This window comes from Argiope bruennichi, chromosome 4 (genome assembly GCF_947563725.1).
Source record: "Argiope bruennichi chromosome 4, qqArgBrue1.1, whole genome shotgun sequence".
Taxonomy (NCBI): domain Eukaryota; kingdom Metazoa; phylum Arthropoda; class Arachnida; order Araneae; family Araneidae; genus Argiope; species Argiope bruennichi.
In genome coordinates, this window is record NC_079154.1 from 115,274,926 (window position 1) to 115,296,931 (window position 22,006).

Here is a 22,006-nt window from a genome sequence, read left to right on the forward strand (position 1 = left end):
TTTCCAAAAGATAAAAAAGAAAGTTTAGTGGAAGAAAAATATAATATAATGGAATTAGCATTACGTTTGATGATGATGACGTGTCCGCGTTATCACGGAAAGAGGGTGCAGTAGCTTCTGAGGGTAAAGACCCCTGAGCACCCGAGGACAGAAGTCTGACTTCCAGCTCATATGAAGATGAAACTCACACATTCGCTTGCACAACCCCTTTTTACGGGGGGGGGGCACATTCACACACCTCACAGATAGAACACAGATGAAGAACAACCATGCCCGAACCAGGATTCGAACCCGGGACTCCCAGATCACGGGGAAGATGCGCTACTCCTATGCTAGGACGCCGGCAGCATTACGTTTCAGTATGTCAAATGCATTTTCAGAATTTGGGAAAAACCTATTCCTTTTTCCATTAGTGCTGAAAAACAAAGAAACGGATATTTGCCATTTTCGGTACGTTGTTCCATGTAACACAATTCAAGGTTGTGTTATATGGTCTCTTAATACATCCCTGAACCTGCCATCTGAATCAAATATTATTTTCATGACCATTAAAACAGGATAAAAAAATATCGACAACAAAGAAACTTGAATTGTAGGTTTCCAATTAACGATCGTCAAGGGCATCTCTTGTTTGGCAAAACGAAACCATTGAGCCTAATTTTCAATTAATTTACACTTGATTGATTGCCTTTAAAAAACGCAAGTCAAAATCCTCAAGGACTTAGTTTGTTAGCTTATACAAGCTTGTTAGAATATTGATTCTGTGTACATAATACTGACTAATTATTTTGTTTTTCTAGTAAAAGACATTTCTAAAAATTCTATTCTATATATCTATTCATACATTTCTATGGATATGAGCTTTAACTTTATTATATTTGGTATAATAGCTACTTTAGTTTAATGAACTTGCTAATTAAAAACAAGACGAGGGTCAAGCTATATTATTGCCAAAATTTCAAGATCCTACCATTATAAGGACATATGATACCCAACAGTTTTAACATTCTCTAGACTCGTGCATTCAGGCTAAATCATGTCCTGGTTTTTCATTAAATAGAATCTAGTGTCGGCGAGCTTTTAATTGAAAAATAAAATATAAACTGCTGCCAAATCACCAAGATTCATTGTAATCAATAACTACAACAGTCTTTGAATACCAATTTGATTAACATTTACTTGAGCGTTTATGAGAGACAATATTCTAATCACAAGGTTAAAAGATTAATGCATATAATGAATTTTTTCATAATATTTAATGTGTTTACTTAGATTAATTTTCTTTTTTGAAACTATATGACAATTATTTTAGGACCTCCTAAATTGAATTGTGGTCAAAGACAATAATCCCACTCTATAAACATTTACTTCTTTATTTCCAAGTATTTTTAAATCCTATAATTTTGGTATTTATCGAAAAAAAATTTTTAAGAAATGTCCAATTTGAATGAAATTCATATTTTCAAAAACGCTCTTCAAACAAACGTAAAATATGTTTTACAAATCATTTTAACTTCTCTAATATAGTAAAATTTATGTATAATCCCTTGTTGTAGCAAATATATAATTAAAAAAATTATCAAGGGGGAAAAAATAGAAAAGAGCTTTCTTTCAAATATAGCAGAAACTTTACTTCTAATCTAAGCAGACACTTTGCTTCATTCTAAGCCAAGAGTTTTATCTAATCTAATGTTTAAAAATTAACCTCAAAGAAAAAGAAAACAATTACATTGTAACTCAGCAGATTCGATTTTCTAAGCCCTTATCAATATTCTTAAAATATATAAAGAGAATATATTTTAAGAACATTCTTTTTTTAAATATCCCCTTCTTGTGTGTTTATTTATTTATTCCTCTCTCTGAGGTCTTAAATTACATTCACCCTGAAGTCAAAACTGCGTCAGCAAAACTCTTACAAACTCTTGGTACGAAGCAATCTAAAATTCAGGTCAAGGGTTTGGCCATACTGGGTTCCATTTTATCTAGATTGGATATAGAGGCGAGTAATAATTCACACCTGCTCTCGATTTAATTGGCATTTTAAAAAATAAAATTCTATTATGACTTGCAGCTTATGTTTGTGGGTTTTCTTTTCCCTTGGACTGGAAACGTGTTATTTAATCACTCTGCCTTGAGAAATGAATGAATTGAAATGCTTTTTGTGCTTTAAAACCAATGCAGTATAACTCGACATGTTTTTTTTTTTTTTTTTTCATACAAATTCCTTTTCGGTTCTATTGCAGCAATTCTGTAAGACTGTCAAATATACGAATATTCTGCTTCGTTCTTAATTTGTAATTGTGTGATTAAGATGGAATCTTTTGTTTTGTTTGAAAACATGTCATTTAATAATTTTTATTACTTGCCTTGGGAAATAAATAAATTGCTTTTTGTTCTTTAAAACCAATGTAGTATAACTCGACATGATGTTTTTACTTTTTTATACGTATTCTCTTTCGAATATTGCAGCAATTCTGTAAGAACTATCGAATATGCGAATATTCTGCTTCGTTCCTTATTTGTAATTGTGTGATTAAGATGGAATCTTTTTTTTTCTTTTGAACTCCATATCAATAAATAGAATATATTAGTTAAGATTCCAATAAAAATAATAGGATTAATTTTGAATAATTAAATTATTATTGATATAAAAATTGAAAGGAATTAAAAATGTATTTCCCTGGTGCTCTTTTTTTCATGTGTTATAATTATTTGTAATCTATTTCATTCTTCTTTCTTCGTTTTCTCATTATATAATATGTAATGATATCTCTTAATCTAATTTAAATCCTAATTAACTTCCTAATTTTTATCTTAATTTACTTATATTAACTTCATTCAAAAATATTCTCTTATATCTAATGCCCACTTTTTATTTAGTTAATTCTACACGCGCTCTATAAAACTGCTGGTCTCGGCATTTTCTCACTTTCCGAGTGAAGAGACAAAAATCCTAAATGCTTACAACATTCTTTTAAAGATATAAAAGATTCCCTTTCCTAAGTCGACACGTGTGAAAGAAATCCCTATCAAAATCTCATAGTAAAATCACTAAGGGGAAACATTTCGGCCACTTTTGTTTTTATGTCAGGATGTAGACTAACGCATCTTTTATCACTTTTTCTTTTTATCTTATATGTATTATATATAATATTTCCCGAGGTGAAATAAATCGAAGTTTTCAAATTTCAAAAGTTTTTTCTATTTGGCTACGCATCTGTTAAAAAATGTTTAACGCCTATCATTATAAAATAGGAATAAAATTATGATAATAATAATTAATATTTATCTTTCAAAAATTAAAGAAATTCTTATTCCTTTGATATTTTTAAAAATCTTTTTAACTATGACAATTTCCTTCTTGTGTTTTTCCTAATCCAACGATTGCTTAAAAAAATAAATTTTAATTTCAATAGCATGCAAGTTTAATAAGTAATAAATAAAAAATATTGTAATATTTTTCTGTGACATTAATGACAATGCAATGATGCCAATTATATTTCCATTAATAGATTTTTCAACATATTTAGAAGCATATTTTACAACAATATTTTTCAATGCTTTAATTCGTAATTCATATTCAAGCGCGTTGGGATAATATTAAATATATATTTTTATGTGCATTGTAAAGATAAAAAAGAATAGATGAATCTATATTAAAACATTATTGTAAAAGGTATCCCAAAATTAGCGCAAAATTTGAATTTGCTACCATTCGTGCAGTAAAGTGTTGGCAACTCTATTCAAAAATCATTTGGCATCTGATAGTTTAGGGTGAGTAAAATGGAACGTTACACGATAGAATAATGTGTTTTCATTATTGAACAATATTTCAACAATAATGAAGGTCTGGCGTTACATTTGAGAACTGTCCCCTCTAAATCGTGAGATTTAACACCATTGGATTTCTTTTTATGGTGTTATTTGAGGTCAAAGGTCAATGCTAACAAGTCTACAAGACGCGCGCGTTGAAGAAGGAAATTCAACGCTGCATCAATGAAATTTAGCCACATTTATGCAAAATGGTCATGGAAGATTTCAGCAAAAAGAGATATATGTGCCAGCAAAGCCGTGGAGGCCATTTGTGCTATGTGTTATCCCATATATAACTCTATCTTGTGTACTTTACAATTCAATAAAAATATGGCATTAAAATTCAATAAAAATATGGCATTACAGTTTAAAGGAAGAAAAACTATTTAATTCAAATCTTGCGTTAACACATTGTTCTGTCGTGCAATACTCCAATTTTATTAACCCTAAACTATCAGCTGTCAAATGTTTCTTTTTAATAGGGTTGCCAACACTTTTCTGCACGAATGGTGGCGAATTCAAATCTTGCATTAATTTTGGGATATCCTTTATTATGATGTTTCTGATTAGAAGTTCGAATGCCGGTGTCCTGGCATAGGGGTAGCGCGTCTTCCCCGTAATCTGGGAGTCCTGGGTTCGAATCCCGGTTTGGGCATGGTTGTTCTTCATCTGTTCTATCTGTGAGATGTGTGAATGTGCCCTCCTGTAAAAAGGGGTTGTGCAAGCGAATGAATGATGCGTGAGTAGGAAAGTCGTACTCTTGACCCTAGTTGGCTCTACTATAAAAACAAGAGACGCTCCCCCACCGGCTTAAAACCGCTGTCTTCGTAACAGCGGGCTTGTCCGTGGCAAGTGCCATAAGAAACAAAAACAACAGAAGTTCGAATGCCTTTTTATTTTTCCCATCGTTTTGTTTTATGGTATACTATAATTAATTCTTTTTAAACACAAAAGTTTCAGAGCAAACTGAATAAACGTTGTCCTTCGGGGTGTCCGTTTGGTGTTCTGATGACCCTCTTGTCCAATCGGAAACGAAACAGCATTGGAGTAAATATGGGAAAGCGCAGAGCGGTCAGCACGTGGGAAAAAACGGCGGCGCCGCATTTCATGGTTAACTCCTAAAACAATGCCCTCATCATTTGTTCTTATCCATGGAACAATGAGTTTCACATTTGTACGTACGACATCGAATTTTCTCACGATCTCCATAAATCACAATACGTGAGGTATCAAAAAAGGTTGGAAATGGTTCTCTCTATTTTTTGGTTTTTTTTTACACAAAGATCAGTGGGTTAATAGGTTCGTTTGTTTTAGGCGCGTTATTCGTGGAATTTGAAAGATGTCAAGGTTGTTCGAAGCTATGTTTTGGTATTGTTTCTTTGTTTCTCATACTTGAAACTATTGTCCATTTATTCTTTTTTTTATGTTTGTGCTTTTGCTTTGTTTTAACGAAAAAATACAGAATTTTTCGTTTGGGATTTTCTGTTTTTTTTCTTCATTTCTCACAAAATGGTGGGAAAAAAATGTCAATTGATTTTATAAACAGTGGCACATCAAAATATTTGAGCAACAACACACCTGTTTTTAGAAATTGTGAAGAATGTTTCTAACTAGGTGTTGTTTATAATAATGCATTTAATTATTCTTTGATTTTATATTATATCCTTCTTAATTTCAAGGCAACAACCCCCGATTCGTGATCGGAAAGTCGAGGTCTCATGTTCACAGTTTTGTGGGTCTGATGCACACAGTAATAGATGTGACAGATTAGATGAAATTTGAAAATAAACAATTTAATTTGAAACTAAGTAATAAAATAGAAAAACAGTTATAAAAATAATTTAAATGATATTTGAACTTCAAGCCCGAAACTTTATAGCATTTTAGGCTTGAGCTGTCTTGTTTTCATCTGATTTGATTGTATCGAACTTTGTATTCTGCGCGTACCGATATTACTTAATTGCAGAAAGTATCTGCAATAGAAGATAATAGATGCAAGTAATATAGAAGATATCTATATTACTTAAATTGCAGAAAGAAAGTCAATCTAAAATATGTTATCATGTTAAAAAACCATATTTTGTCATTTTAAATTTGAAATATTTTTGCACAATAATCTCCATTTATGTTGTCAAGATAATTTTTTCTTCTTTTAGCTTTATATTATTTTTGAAATTTGTCTTTAATCGTCTAACAACGATATCGTGCATTTAAATATATTGGCTATATTGAATATTGTATATGTATTATCCAATATCGCTTGTATACGTAAACGCAGTCATTTAAATAAAGAGAAGTATCGATGTGAAATATACTTAAAATATTTTTAATTTTATTAAAATCAGAGAAATTTATGCAGAAATGAAAGTAACTTTGAAAAGTAACAAGCGTAAGTAACATTGGACTCCCAAAATAATCCTCGCATTGTTTTGATACCAAATGTCAATATAAATAATCTGACCTGTCCATGATAGTTTTTATATTCGATGCTTCTATTTATACTTCATGTTAAAACATGCTTTCAATTTTATGTCAGCAATAGCGGATATACAAGAAAAATGTATTTAATACCGTCATAACGAATGTAAATTTGAACCCAGGATCAAAAACAATAATGTTGACTTGAAATATACCTATGAAAAAAATTTTTAAGTTATTAAAATTGGAGGAAAAATAAATAAAACATTTTTCTTCTATTTTATTTTATAATTCTAAATAATCGAAACTTACGTGATTAAAATAAAATTATTATAAAATGGAAGTATAAATAAAACTTATAAACTTGGAAAGCTGCTTTTTTTATTTAAAAAGATGTAAAAATGATTTTTGAGTCATATCCTCCGAAGTTAGTGAAGAAAAACATTAATATTTTTATTAATTTTTAATTAAAAATCTAATTAAAATTTTGATAATCCTTTTCTTAGAGAACACCTACTAATTAATGCTAAATTTAGTTGCTGTGGTTTCAGCCGTTCTGTCTTCTGTCCTATACAGAATTTTGAACGACTAAAAATGTAATCTAGTTTTTTTTTTTCAAAAATTAAGTAATGCAATGACTTTCTGGGTTATGATTAAGACGCATGTTAAATAAAGTCTCTTTTGAATATTATTAGTAACAAATCTAAATGATATCACACTTTTTTTCAGCACGTTTCAAACCACTATTAACCCTTTGCAGTCGAAAAGGTAATTCGGTGCATAATTATTCACCTAATACATGAACCTTCCAAAAAATAAATACATGCAACTGTTTTATGTTCAGTTCCCTGAAAAATGAATCTGCGTCTTGCTAACATTCTGTAGGTATATTTAACAATTAAAATTAAAAAATAAATAAATGAAATGTCAAAAGGATGCTCCGTCTTGAATGGTGGCTGAGAGAAGACAATCCGGTTCAAAGGGTTAATCATCGGATATTATTATTATATAAGGTATATGACACGTGTCTATTTTGATATATAATATATGAATTTTTTTCATTTATTTATATTTTGTAAAACAAACAGCAAATGTCATCTTTTCTTAATTTAGATATCCATTGTTCTTTCCTGCCACCCTTTCTCGCTTTCTTCAAATTATAAAGTAGCAATTTGTCGTCATCTATGCGACAAATATCGCGCTTGAGTGGTTTATTTAAACTAAATAACATTAACTCAATAGGCTGGAGCTTACGTGCTATCCATTTCAAACTAAGATAGTATTGACAGTTACTTCGCTGTAACAACGGGCAATCATCGTATCGTCAAATAACCATCATCGTAATCGCTTCCGGGATCCTTTCACGAATAGATACACACATCATTTTTTTTTTCATTCACCCTCACGAATCATTTCGCTTTTACAAGGCAAAATTGACAAACGGTCATCTGACTCTTTTGAATTGTCGATGCAGAAAATAAAAATAAAAAAAGAAAGATGCGACATTTATTTTCATATTCCATTATAACGAAGCGGTCGCTAACAATCCTGTGAAAAGAAAAACCGGATATTGATTTCGTTTTTTTCCCATTTTCGGACAGGGTTCAGCGATTGCGATGAAAAATAGCACCCAGTGAAGTAGGTGTTAAAAATATTTGGTGGATTTGTTCTTTAAAAATGAGGGGTAAGGGTGACAAAAGAACGGGAAAGATTAGGAAAAGCTATATTCTGGAACTGTTGTTGGGCATACCAAAGCTTCTTTCTTTCAGAATCTTTGTTGGAGGTTGCGATTGTAATAAGTATTTCCGTCTACTGTATAGTGTAAATATCCACTTTTTATTCTGAAATTTAAAACTGTTTTGTGTTTGCGATTTAAAATAAGTGCTTTGATTGTTATATATGTTGACACGCTTATACAAAATGCGTTGTTCGGTTAGAATTTGCATTAAAAACATGCGCTAATATATAGAAATGACCAATTTTGTTCAACATGACACAGATTTGTTCTGATTGTCTGCCAAATTTTTTTTATAAATATATTGGCGCACAAATCCATGATTCAAAAAACAATAAACACAGAGCAGTTATAAGGATTAATTGGGATCCGATTCGATTTGGAAAATCGAATATCTGGATAATTGAATAACCGACAAAAAAAATAATTTCTTAAAAGAAAAAAGAAAAGAAAATTTGCGAATAAATATTAACTTATTGAATACAAAAACAAGTTTGTTTATATAATTTTATAAACATCCAGTCAAAGTCAATTGTTATTTGAAAGCAGTTTATGGATTAGTTCTCTCTTTCTCTTCAAAAAAAATTCGGAAAATTAAAATTCTGATATTTGAAATTATTTTGTAAGAAAAAGTAGAGAAAAACTATTTTAATTGAGGCATCCAGTTAAATATTATTTAAAAAATTTACTTACTGCTTTGAATGGTAATTGGTTTTAATAAAAGCTATTGTATTCCAAAATTATTGTGAAAATTGCACCTCCTTTTGCTATAATTTTAAGTAACCTAGTCGTATGATTTTTTTTACAAAAGTAAAAGTTTAAATATGGAGTTAGTTTTATATTAAAGTCATTACCTGGTTGGACAACATTACTTTAATAAAAATAAATAAGTTATCACTGATTTCAATATGATACAGAAAAGTTCTTAAAATGTACGTCATTTCATAAAAAGGAAGCAAAAATTTTATCATCGAGAATTTAAATGAATTTGCTTTTTAAGTGTATTATGAAAATAAGCACTTTCGAATGGTACGCAGAAATTATTCTAAAAATATCCAAATTAGATTTTCCCATTTACATTTGTCAATTAATTTTTTTTAATTTTGATGTTTTACTTATGTTGCTGTTATTGAAAAAATATTTTTATTCTAATTTTATAGTTATAAAAATTAGTCACTCGGCTATTCTAATTTCGGTGTCATCATCTTTTCATATTGATTCCTACAACACTTTTTAAAATTATCTCTTCATTACCCTGCAAGCAAATTAGTATATTTAATATAGTCATTGAGCTAGATACAATGCACATCAGCATAAACAACAAAATCAAGACGATACAAATATTCATTCGGAATTGCAAACACACACAACTTCAAAAGAACATTTTCGAACTCGGAGAGATCTGGAACGTATTCGTCGAAATTTCATTCTTGAATTTTTGAAGAGGGAACAACTTTTCTTAGACTACTTAATTCACGAGAAAGTGGATAATAGTATGATATATTCCAATCTTTCAAATGCAGAAAGGTAATATTTTTAAAAAAATAGTAAAAAAATATGGGCGAAAAATTTCTCTACAAAAATCTCTACTCATAGTCGCAATCCTTCGAAAAAAAATGAGCAAATACTTCAGACAACGTTTTGTTAACCCTTTCTAAGGCCGTGGGAAGTATGCTTCCCACCAAATTTATCAATCTTTGTATGAAGTTATGTAAGTTGGCATAAGTTCTGACAATTTTTTTTAGAAAAACAGAAATTTAGATGCTTTAGTTCTTTATCTCAATCAAAATGATGTGTCTTGATTTGTTACTTAATTATTAATTAAACAAATTAATTAATGAATCAAATGAAATTTATCTAATAAGCTAAATGAATCCCTTTTCTTATTCTAATTTCAAGTCTAAAAATATTTTAACATAATATGAGTAGAAAAAAATGGCCCTTTAAAGGGTTAACATACTTTGCATTGATCTCGTATAAATATCTTTTTTTCTATGTTGATTGTTAATCCTTTGAACTGCTGTTTTAAATAAACTCGGATTAAATGCCACATTTTATTTTGGGCATTTATTAACCCTTTGCATTCGGATGGTGACTTTCACTCACCAATACATACGGTGCATCATTTTGACGTTTTATTTATTTAATTTCGAATGTTAAAAATATCCGCAGTGTAGTAAGAAGATGCAAATCAATTAAACGGGAGAATTCAACTTAAAACAATTATGTTATTTATTTTTCAGAGCAATAAACAAATATTTATATTAGGTGAATAATTATGCACCGAATTACTTTTCCGAGAGCAACGGTTTAATTATTTCTATCCAATAAGAACATGATTACATTTTTGATATTTAAATGTATACAACGAATTTTTTTGCCTTATAAATTAACTACTATTCTAGCTTCAACGCGAATTCAAATATAAAACCTTTGTAAGCTGAGGCACGTGTTTACATTTCATTTCAGGACAAAGGGTTTACCACAAGTCACGTTAACATGAATGTAAAGTGAAATTATAAATCACAAAAAAATTACGCTTGCGGGTAAGCAAGTTCCTTTACATGCGGCACGAAAAATAAATAGTCCAAGTGTTGTTTCGAAAAAGAAAGTTAATATAATTAAAATTATGTGATGAAAAATGCGTTAAGATGTCAAAGACACAAAAAAATATTCATTCAAAAATATTTTATACATAAGAAATACATTCACACTGTGCCTTTGGTATGCAATGGAAAGACATTCATTTGAAAAGTTTGTGGATTTTTGAAACTTTTTCTCTTTCCATTTTTATCCTCCGAATTTAAACTTGTTTCAAAGAAAATTGCAAAGAAATCATTTATTTGAAGTTCTGGTATGTGGTCACATCAAAATACAATATGGTATGTGGTCAAAATGATTCACCAGTCAAGACAAGAGTAAACTATCGCTCAACTAATGAATAAAAAAAAATTTCAGAAACTTGATAATTTAATTCTTACTGAAGTATGTTTTTTTTACGATTTAGAAATGCAGATATCTTTTGTAACATACCGCTGATTTTGAATTTTAAAAAATATTGAGGCCAGTAAAGATAGAATTTTTTTTAGTCCAGAATTATAAGAAAAAGAATATTTTACCCTTAACAGTATTTCTTAATTTTAATTTCATAAGATTTGAAGCTGCGAGAATGAATGAAGGGGGAGGAATGCAATTGAATACAATTTAAGAGAGTTTTTGAACAAAATGTCACAAATTTATGTCAATAAGCACTATAAATTTTGGGTTTATAGTTGTTCATTTCATAACTTCTAAGAAATCGCAATTAATGAAAATCTTCAGTATAAAAATCGTTTGTAATAATTAGATGATCTTTCGCCTAGTTGGATTATCTTTTTGTTTTCAGTAAAAAGAGAATTATTGGGAAATATTTAATAAAAGAGATAATAATGGAGAGGAGTTTTTAGATTATAAGGCAAATAATCAATAAAGATATGCAGATTTTTTTTCAATTCCTACTATTAGTTCACACTCTCCCTATATATATATATATATAATATATATATATATATATATATAAGAATATATATATATATTAGAAAATAATTCTAAGTAGGAATTGACTTTAATTTTTTTTTTATTACTTGTTTTTTTGAAGTTGTCTCATGATATCCTTGTATTTCTGCAAGAATCAATGTACCTAAAATTGTTTAGCGTGAGATTATATTTTCGTATTTACGCATATTTATTAATATTTTTGAATGAGTCTTGTTATTTTAATATGTCTTGGGCATTACTTATTAAGTTAACATTCCCTGTATTTTCAGGCTTGAAATAAAGTGTGTTGAATTTCGACTTAAAGAGATTTTTTAAGTTGATCTTTTCAAACATCGAATCCAGGCTAAAGATGGCCGTCGTCCAGTGCTCCTATGGAATTCCACTAATATCCCCTGCATCCAGGGTAAGTAATTCAATCCAATTTTCATTTATCTTATTAGACTATTCATAAAAATGCACGAAATAATTAATAGTACAGTGATATTCCAGTCTGTAACGCTGTGCGGAATTAAATATCTCTGCCCTCTCGGTGTATGTCATTATTGGATGCGAAATCTCACCTTATGTTTTGTCACCTGACAACTAAGATTGGATTTTTTATGTTTAAACTGATGGATTTATCTGGTGGAATAATGCTAAGCATAAATAAAAAGTTAAGGTTCGGGAGCTGAAGTCTGTAATTTATGCTTATTCATTATATCCTCACTTCATAGACCAGAATGATGGCTATTGCTAATAATTTCTTTCGGTATTGCAATTTTTTTTTAATGAGTGGATCACTATTTTTTTAAATTCCGATTTAAATGTCTAGTTTTGATTTAAGTGTCCATAAAGAGTAGTTGGATAGGAAGCAACCTAATGTAAAGGAACAAAATCTCTAATATTTTATATAGTTTTCTTAAAAGTGTACTAAAAGTATTTTTTTTTCTTTCTTAAATAATCTACCACTGTTCATGAGATTTTCCACTTCTACAACTTTCGTTGGTTAATCTATCACAATCAGATCATAGATATTATTAAAAGGATAACAACACCTCTAAATAGGCACATTTTCTAGTATATATATATATATATATATATATAGTAAATACGTCTCAGTAAAAGGTGAACATATCATCTGGCCAAAATTACTGGAACGCCAAAGAAAAGGAGAAAAAAAAAAGAAAAGAGAGAATATTTTTTAACGACTGTAAATCAACAGATGCCTAGCTAAAAGATTTAAAATAACTGAAAGGCATACATTTCAGTCAAAATGCTATTTTAAATTCGCAAATAAATTTGCTCTATAGTATACAAAAATATTTCAAATATTTCAGGTTTAACCTCTTTTGAATACTAATTAATTTTAATTCACGCCATATGAAAACGAACAAACTAATGGTGCCATTCCATAAATTCGGGACAACCTAGTTAGTTCAAGCTTTTTTTGCAGAGTGTGATTTATTTCTCTTCCCGGGAATGCTTTTCCTAATCACGTCTGAGCATCATTGAAAAAAAAAACTCTTTATTTTGGTTCTAAAAAAAATGCTAAAAACCAAAAATAACATTACAACATCAGAACAGTCCTTTTATTTATCTCTGATAACAATCACAAGCACATTGTTAACGACCATCTTAAGTAATGACCACGTGATAACACGGGCTTTTTCGGACTAAGCTCTAATCGCAAATTCTTCTCGTTGACACCTTTCAAGGATTTGCAGGCATGCAGTAACAGTGTTCGGAAGCAGGAAAACTACCTGTTGCGTGCCTGCTCTTAATAGAGATGATTTGCGTGATGTGAGCAGTTAAGGGAAGGGCAGCTCGTGTGGAGTATTATCTGAAGATGGATCCGGTGGTTCTTTTCCGCGTTTGAAGAGCTTCCGCCTCGGTATTTGCATGTTTATTTTCGTGGAGACTCGAAACCGTCTTGCAACTGTCATGAAATTCAACAGCAGTGAATAACTTCTACCTATTAACATTATCGAACAAAAGAACTGGTAAATTGACTGTAAATTGTGTTAAGAGTAATATACCATGTTTTATGCAAAACTCTTTCGAAACTGTTTATAAGGAAGATAGTTGGACTTAGAATTACTAAATTTGTAATTTACTTACATCTTGAGTCATAAGTGGCATAAAAAAAAGTTTACTGAAATTTAAGTAATTTTTTTAATTAATTTTTAATTGAAAATGTAGCAGTTTTCTTCCATAACTTGGAACCATATTATCACTATGCATGCACCACTATAAAATTTCATAAAAATTAGTTAATTTTAAAAAATTATGCAAAATTATATAAATAATTAAACTTAAAGCATTATTTTGCTTCTTTGCTTTGGATTTCAAACTCGAATTTAAAAAAAAAAATTAAACATTTTATTGCCATTTCAATGTTATGTAGAAGATCTAAAACATAGAGACACACACTAATAGCAATGTCATATGACATTGCTATTAGTGTGTCTGTGTAAGTGTTAGTGAATTAATGAGTCATATGACTAACTGTCATAAGCCACATTAATAGCAATAAACGTTTGCTTTAGTTGTAATAATATCCTGTTTTAGAACTATACTTGGATTATTTTGGAATGGCCCTTGTTATGTGAAGCCGTAATCGGATAGAAAAGATGACACCCGAGCGAGTAAATTCTTTTCCAGACTTCAACGCCACTCCAACGGGAAAATATTAATTATCATTGCTTTTAATGGATGTAGCGTGCAATTTGCTTGTTTACATGACATATTTGCTATGTTTATTGGGTCTTAAAGCCGTGATCTTCGCGTTACACAGTCGATATCCTGATTTTTTAAGACTAAGAAAAAGTTGAATATTTTTAAAATGATAGCAAATGAAGAAATTTAAAAAAAAAAAGCTTAGAAATTTTCAATAAAAACTTTATTGATACTTTGTTATGAGGTCAAAGTTTCATTTTTTGGAATGTAACATTTATTTATTTCTTACTAAAAAAAATCTGGCTATGATCATCGCTATAAGATTTTTTTTTCTTACCTTGTTTATTATTAAATAAAACCAAGGTAATTATAAATTTATAATAATGATTTTAATGATACAACAAATTAAATCTACTATCATTCCTTCGGTAAATCAATTTTTTAAACTTTAATTTTTCAGCTAACTCACTGAAAAAATTGAAGTTATTCAAAAATATTTCACAGTATCAATCTATGTTATTGTGCGTGAGAAACAGAATAAAAATTTTTAGCATGAGCATTAACATAAAGCGAGTAAAATAGTAGTGTTTTTTATGACGGGTTGAAACAGCTTAGTTTTCGTAATTTGAGGGTTTGAAAAACTTTAATTGAAGAATTATTTTACACTTCAATTAAAATTTTAATTTAAAATATTATTTTTAATATAATAAATGCCCTAATATTTTCCAGCTTCAGCCTTTTAATAACATATTTCCGAATATTATCCCTGAAAGTTTATCCCAAAAGGTTTGTTCAGGCTCTAATCAGAGGTATGAAAAACTGGTCCAATTTTGAGTCAGTAAATTTAGACTCTTAATATCTTTGCAATTCTTTATTTATAAAAGCGTAAAATATTGTGTTTACATAGATAAATGTAAGAGAATCATTTTATTGTTTGACTTTTTCGCACTATAAGGGATCTATAAAATTTAGTTTTTAATTTTTTACTATCAATCTCCACAAAATTCAAAGTAAATTCATCCATTAAAAAAAAGATTTTATTAATATTAGTAAATATTGTCAATTGTGAACAGTGAATTTAAACAAATGATTCTCAGTTCTGGAATGTATCTTTTAAAGTCGATAACTGAAGCAGAGTTATCTACTTTATGTTAACTTTAGTTATCGATTTTAAATTAATAATAAAACGTTTGTAATTTTAAAAGTATTCTTCCTTGGAGAAAAGGAAAAATCTAAATCTGATTTGACATTAATCATCAAATTCGAAAAATTCATTTGGGTCTCTTGAAAGGGTGAAATATAAATATTTTTAAATAATTTTAATATTTAAGAAAATATAATATTGAAATTATCCAGGTAAAGATTGGACACAATTTATGTTTTTATTGGCTTTAGTTCAGATTACACTTAATAGGATAGCTATAAACCTTTTTTTTCTGCTGATTTCATACATAATATTCACAGTAAATAGTAATATGTATTTGTATAAGATACAATAAAAATTTTCTTGTGAGGGGGAAAAAAAGCAAGTCTTTGAGAAATGTCGACCACTTGTAGGTTAATCAACAAGATAATGCAACTATCTTGACAATTTTCATGTTGCAAAACTCGAAAGGCACTTATAAAAAAAATCGAAACAATACATCATAAAAAATGATCTTGATTCTACCTGAGGTCTTGGCCAGCATCTGGTCAGCGTATGGCCGCCAAAAAAATGAATAAAACTAATTACAAAGAACCGAATCTCCTATGACGGGCGGACAACCGAACAAACGTGATCGCTCTCATTCTATTCGAGTGAGGGCCGTTATTGGAGCGACCCGAGATCCCTATCTGTTCGCGCGTAGCCATAATCCCGTGCACTGCCTGGGGCTGCGATAACCATCCGGTTCAGCCGAGCCTATTTTCCAACCCAGCACCGGATGAAAGCTGCCTTGGAAGCGGTTCGTAGTTTAGTGTGGTCCGAAATGCTGTAATAATGTCCATCTCAATGATGCTTATTTGAACCTATCTGTCTTCCGGTTGAATTTATTTGTTTACGCCCTTCGGCTGACTTTCGTGGATGGGGTTGTTTACTGAAAAAGGATTGACTTTGAAATTATGTTTCTGCTGAGGTGAGGTCGTTGTGAACAATTACTGTCAGAAATGGACTTAATCGGAAGTAGTTACTGCGTCTATTGCGCAATAAATAAGTGGCAACACTGTTGAAATGACCATGCCCTAAAAACACTTAAATCCTGATAATTGAGCGTTGTTAGAATGTTGTTGAATGCCCAGAAAGTATTGATTTTTTTTTAAAAAAATGTGGCACTAGTTGTATCAATTCAGTTGATGGTCATTATATTATATATGTAAATCCAAATGTCATCTAACATTTAACTGTATGTTATTTAACTCTGTATTATGATCTTAATTTTCTTTCTTCAAATGTGTTCTAAATTTGAATTAAACCTATACATTTGAAATATATTTCTAAACATAAATGAACTATCTTAAAGGCATTTGTAGAAAAAAAAATGCTTTGACATTTGTACTCAGAAAATAGCATTTATGAAAAGATTTCTAATTATTTTTTAAGAAAAGTAAATGTTTACAAATGGTCCTCTTGTGTGCAACTACTTTTCCAAGAATTTCAAAGGAAAGTCAAATCTCATGACATTCCTAAAATCCGCATAGTGATTCAATTTATACGCATAATTACAATGTATAATAAGAATGTAACGCATGTACGCAATTATAAAAATAATACATTTCCGTATAAATTTCTTAATATGATTATTTAGATTTTTTTTTCTTTTTTTTTTAATTGGTTTCAACTTTATAAATTCCACGCAGTTATTTTTTTTAAAAAAAACATTATAAATTTATGCTACATATTATATTTCTATGATATATTTTATGCAATTTCTGTGCACTATGTTTGTTACATGTAACGTTATGCTTTATGAATATGAAGAAATAATAAAATTAGAAACAGAGAATATTAAATATATTAACGCTTCTCTGAATTTCAATATAAGTTCAAACTTATAGAATTATAAACTGGTTGATTCGAAAATCAAATTATCTTAATTTAATACTGACGCAAGGAACAATTCTGGTATATATAATTTTTTTAAGCCACGTTAATTAAGATGGTTTCCCCTGTTAGAAAATTAACTCGAAAATGAAATGAAAATGTAATTTGCTCCATATTCTTTATATGCAGGATTCTGCCTCATATTTACTAAGTATAATGTAAATCCAGAAGAAAACTTACATTCACTATTCAAACTATATGTTTCTGTCTATTAAAATATTTGCAAGAAGATCGATTAACAATGCTTCAATTGGAGAGTAACCAAACTTCACCAAAGGCGAAAATATAATAAGCAGACATTTGCTTTTTAAATGCAATTTTACATTAAAATTCTGTGTTGCTTAGGAAAAAAATAATTCGAAACTGCAATGGAATGAATAAATATCACAGTGATGCAATCTTTATCAATAGTGAAATTCATTTGCCATATAACAATTAGTTAGTAAATAAATCTATAGATGGCAGCACAAAATTCCAGAGAATACTATCTTGTTTCTAAAGAATTATATATTCACTAATAATTTGTTTCCATTCAAATTATCAAAGACATCGTTTACCTGACATTAAATTGAAATATTATTTTATATATTAAATGAACACGAATTGACAATCTTAAATAAAATGTGTCTTGTTTGCAATGCATATATTTTATTGGCTTATAAACTGTTTTGCTAGAAGCGAATTTGTTCTTTTAACTCTCAAGGCGCCATCTATTATTGTATTGCGGAACTTTCTCCATAATGTTTTTACGAGTCACAAATTTACGCTGAAGATGGCGCTGTAGTATGCTTAGATCGGGTTTGTTGGAAATATATTTCCAACAGTTAATTTCAGTTATTCCTTTGGATTTTATTTATAAATATTCGATCAATAATTATTCATATATTATCATGATTGACACGCACATTTTTAGATTTTAGATATCTAATAATCAGTAAAAATGAAATATTTTTTCAAATAAAATATTAATAATAAAATAATTTTTGAGTTGTAAAATCATTTTTTGAAAATTGTCATAGTTAAGGATTTTTTTTTAATGGTCCATTGAAAATACTTAAGATGTGGTTAAGGTATTGACATTAAAAAGCAATGATATGCAAGCCTCTCAATTATCATTTTTCTTTTTTAAAAAAATGATAATTAAAAAAAATTATATAATATAAAGATACAAAATTTTATGGAAACACATAAACACATTTGAAAAAATGCTTATTTGATATATTTTAGTGTCATATCTTAATAAACAAAGGAAGCTTAAGAGCTGTATCTAGGAAGAGTGAAAAAAATCGTGTTAAATCATATACCGCTTCTACTCTTATAAAGTTCTGTACTGACTGACATTTATTACTCGGATTTCTATTTTTCAATACTATCTTAATTCAAAAGAATCTTAAAATCTGTGAATAAAACACAAAAGTTTATTTATATACTTATAATTATCTAAAATATAATGTGCAAAATAATATACACTTCAAAAATGAAGGACGATTTGAATCTCTTGTCCGAAATATCGCAGCATGACGAAATTTTAAGCGTTATTTGTCTGTCTTAATTTTTAAATATTTATTCATCACTTGTGATAACGTGGTCAAAAAAACATGCATTTAATATAGTTGAAAAGCATATTAATAAATTATGCAGTAAATACGAAACATATTCTTATAAAACATATCTTAAGAGTACTTTTTAATTAAAAATTTAAAACAAAATTATACAGAAACAAATTAGGCATAATTTAAACGCAACTTTCTTCCCATTTTAAACTGGATGAAAAAAAATTGTACAGTTATATGGTACGAATTTATTGAGAGAAAATGTTAAAATTATGAGAAATTTTATTAAAAATGGAAATAAAATTTTGAAAAACTCTTTATAATGACCACCTGCTACCCAAGAAGTAACAACCTGCCTAAAGTCCAAAGATCTCCTCTATAGCTTATTTTCCTTATTTTGTATCATACATATTGTATCATGTATTTTACAACGGTATAAACATTATCATGTTAAAAAAATCTGAATTAATCGTATAAAATATTTAAAGAATTCAGTTGGCAACAGAATTTATGTATAATTTGAGTTATAATTTTTTTAGTATAAAATTAAGCATAAATTAAAAACATATTTAAAACTATGAACTTATCTATTATAACAAACATGCTTAAAAATTGAGTTTTAAAAAAGATTAAGAAATTCTTAGCGTCGTGCTTCGAAATCTGTCATTTCTAAAAATATCTGGAGAGTACACTTTAAAGTCTGGTATGCATCCCAGATGAGTGGCGGCGAAAATAAATGTTAACATATCAGACTTTCAGTTTACTTTAACTTGGCTTACTCGGCGCAATTATTTTCAGCTTACTTCAGCCAAAATGGCTTGAAATAAATTATTTCCATGTTCTCATTAACCCACTATATACGAATTCTGAATTTTAAAAAAAGGTTATTTATCCGAAAGATTTGATTTTAAATTTAAATATAACAATTTATCGATATTTAAAAAAAATTAAAGTATTTTTTTTTTGTAAATATTTTTACAAATCATACAAAGAGAAATTATTATAATCGTCGCAAAATTTCAATACGATATTTTTACGAATCTCCATGTTTCATACCTCCCTAAATTCGATAAACCACGTTTTTGGAATTAAGTTCATCTGTCTTTGAACACGATAGCTCAAAAATGCGTTTGAGCTAGACAGATGAAATTTGGTTATATGGTCTTTACTCAAGATTTGTGAATTTCTATCAAAAATTGCAGAAAATCCACTCTGAGAAAGTCTGTCGGTTCTGCTGTGCGAATATAAGTTAGTTAGCACGATAGCTAGAAAGCAAAGAGAGCTAGATGGATGCAATTTGTTTTATATTTATACATTAAAAGTGAAAATATATATCAAATTTGAAACCAAATACGCCTAATGGTTTGATCGTCTGTACTTTCACAAACTTCCAAATGCGGTTATTCAAAAACTAATAACTTAAATATATGAAAATTAGTAATATATGATTTTATGAGTACAATTATAATTTTCTGTCAACTTTTGGTTTTAATCGACCAGAACAAAGGTGTCCTAAATAAACATTCGGCTACTTGGGTATTAATCATATTCTAGTGGCGTAGTGATAGCGTTTCGCGCTCCCAACGTACAGATCCGAGGCTCGATCCTCGGGCTGGACAAGGTCGACTCAACCTTTCATCCCCTCAGTGGGTCGATAAACTGAGGACCAAGCATGCTTGAGAACTAAACACTAGGGGTTCCGAGTTAGGCTGACCACATAATCGGGACACACGCCTTACACCTCGGTCAAGAAAGCAGATATGGACACTTTAGGCCTTGGCCCACATGGGCTGTCGTGCCACTGAGTTTAGTTTAGTAGTGATTTATTGTCATATATCACACTCTGATAGGAGTTTTCGTAATTATCTGTTACCAATGGCATACAGTTAATAATACAGAAGTGTATATATATTGGTGAGTATACGTGAAAATATCAGGGAGATCACCCCCTTTTGTTTGATATAAAAACTTCTTCAACCCGTTTCTTTTATGAGTTTGGTGATCAATTCAAAGAGTGAAATTCAATTTTTCATTTAAAGACTCAAAATATATTTATAAACGACACCCTATTTCCATTCAAAATTTTGGATCATTGATTGTCATAGGTTACATGCTTCAAATCTCTTTGTTGTTGTTGTTGTTTATAATGGCACTTGCCATTGACAAGCTCGCTGCTGAAGACAGCAATTTTAAGCCAAGGGAGTGTCTCTTGTTTTAGTAGCGCCAACTAGGGCCAAGAGTACGTCTTAGCTACGCACACATCACATTCGCTTGCACAACCCCTTTTTACAGGAGGGCACATTCACACATCTCGCAGATAGAACAGATGAATAACAACCATGCCCGAACCGGGGCTCGAACCCAGGACGCCCAGATCACGGGGAAGACGCACTACCCTTATGCCAGGACGGCGGCACAAAATTGTTTAAAGATAGCTATTGATTTTCATTACTCAAATTCAGTTGAAATGAAAAAAGAAAACTAATTGGATTGGTTGCAAGCAGGCATATAATAAAAATTATCAATTATAAAACATTTACAATTGCAAATTATTTTTTTTCCTTAGAATATCTATATCACTCTGATCCTTTTTAAAATAAAGACATTCAAGAACTTAAAAACAAATAAGACCTTATTTCAATCAAAATTCTGAATCAAGTGCACTAGTAATATCCATACACATATCCATCTTTTGAATTATGACATCGATTCACTGGGAACATGCTTAACTTAATTTCATAAGTGACCTACAATAGCAGGATCCATACTTTACTCGGATTTAATAGATGGGAAGTCTTTATGGTCCGCCTTTCTTTGCCATGAAGAGTCCACGATGCGATTCTTTTCCTAACCTTGCACTATTTCATTTTTATTTACCCGATATCCGTGACAGTTACGGCTCTGCAGACTGACGCTTCATTTCGTTCACAGCTGGAACGGTGTCCAAAGCTGAAATAGATTTGGTAAAGCATCTTCATAAATTGGTAGGTGTCAAACCAATTTTATGTATTTTAAATATTATTTTTTTCCTCGTGCTCCACCCTCTACTATATGAAAAAATAAAGTGAATCAATGTCCTGGAAAATTTAATGTTCGTCCTTGGAAAACATCTGGGAGGATTTGTTTGGCAACTTCTGAAGCGTAACAAAAAAGCAATGTATCTCAAACTACAAACCATAGAATTTTTTAGGGGTAATAAAACAAAAAATATATACT

At 29.7% G+C, this 22,006-nt stretch overlaps 1 protein-coding gene across 1 annotated transcript in view; it reads left to right on the top strand.

The window, feature by feature from the left end:
• The first annotated feature begins 11,771 nt into the window (after positions 1–11,771).
• LOC129965829 (protein FAM107B-like) overlaps positions 11,772–22,006 on the top strand; it is a 140,189-nt gene continuing 129,954 nt past the window's right edge. Inside the window, exon 1 of the mRNA XM_056080045.1 lies at positions 11,772–11,906. Within this exon, the coding sequence (XP_055936020.1) occupies positions 11,853–11,906 (54 nt within the window). The 5' untranslated portion in view covers positions 11,772–11,852. The remainder of the gene's footprint in view (positions 11,907–22,006) is intronic.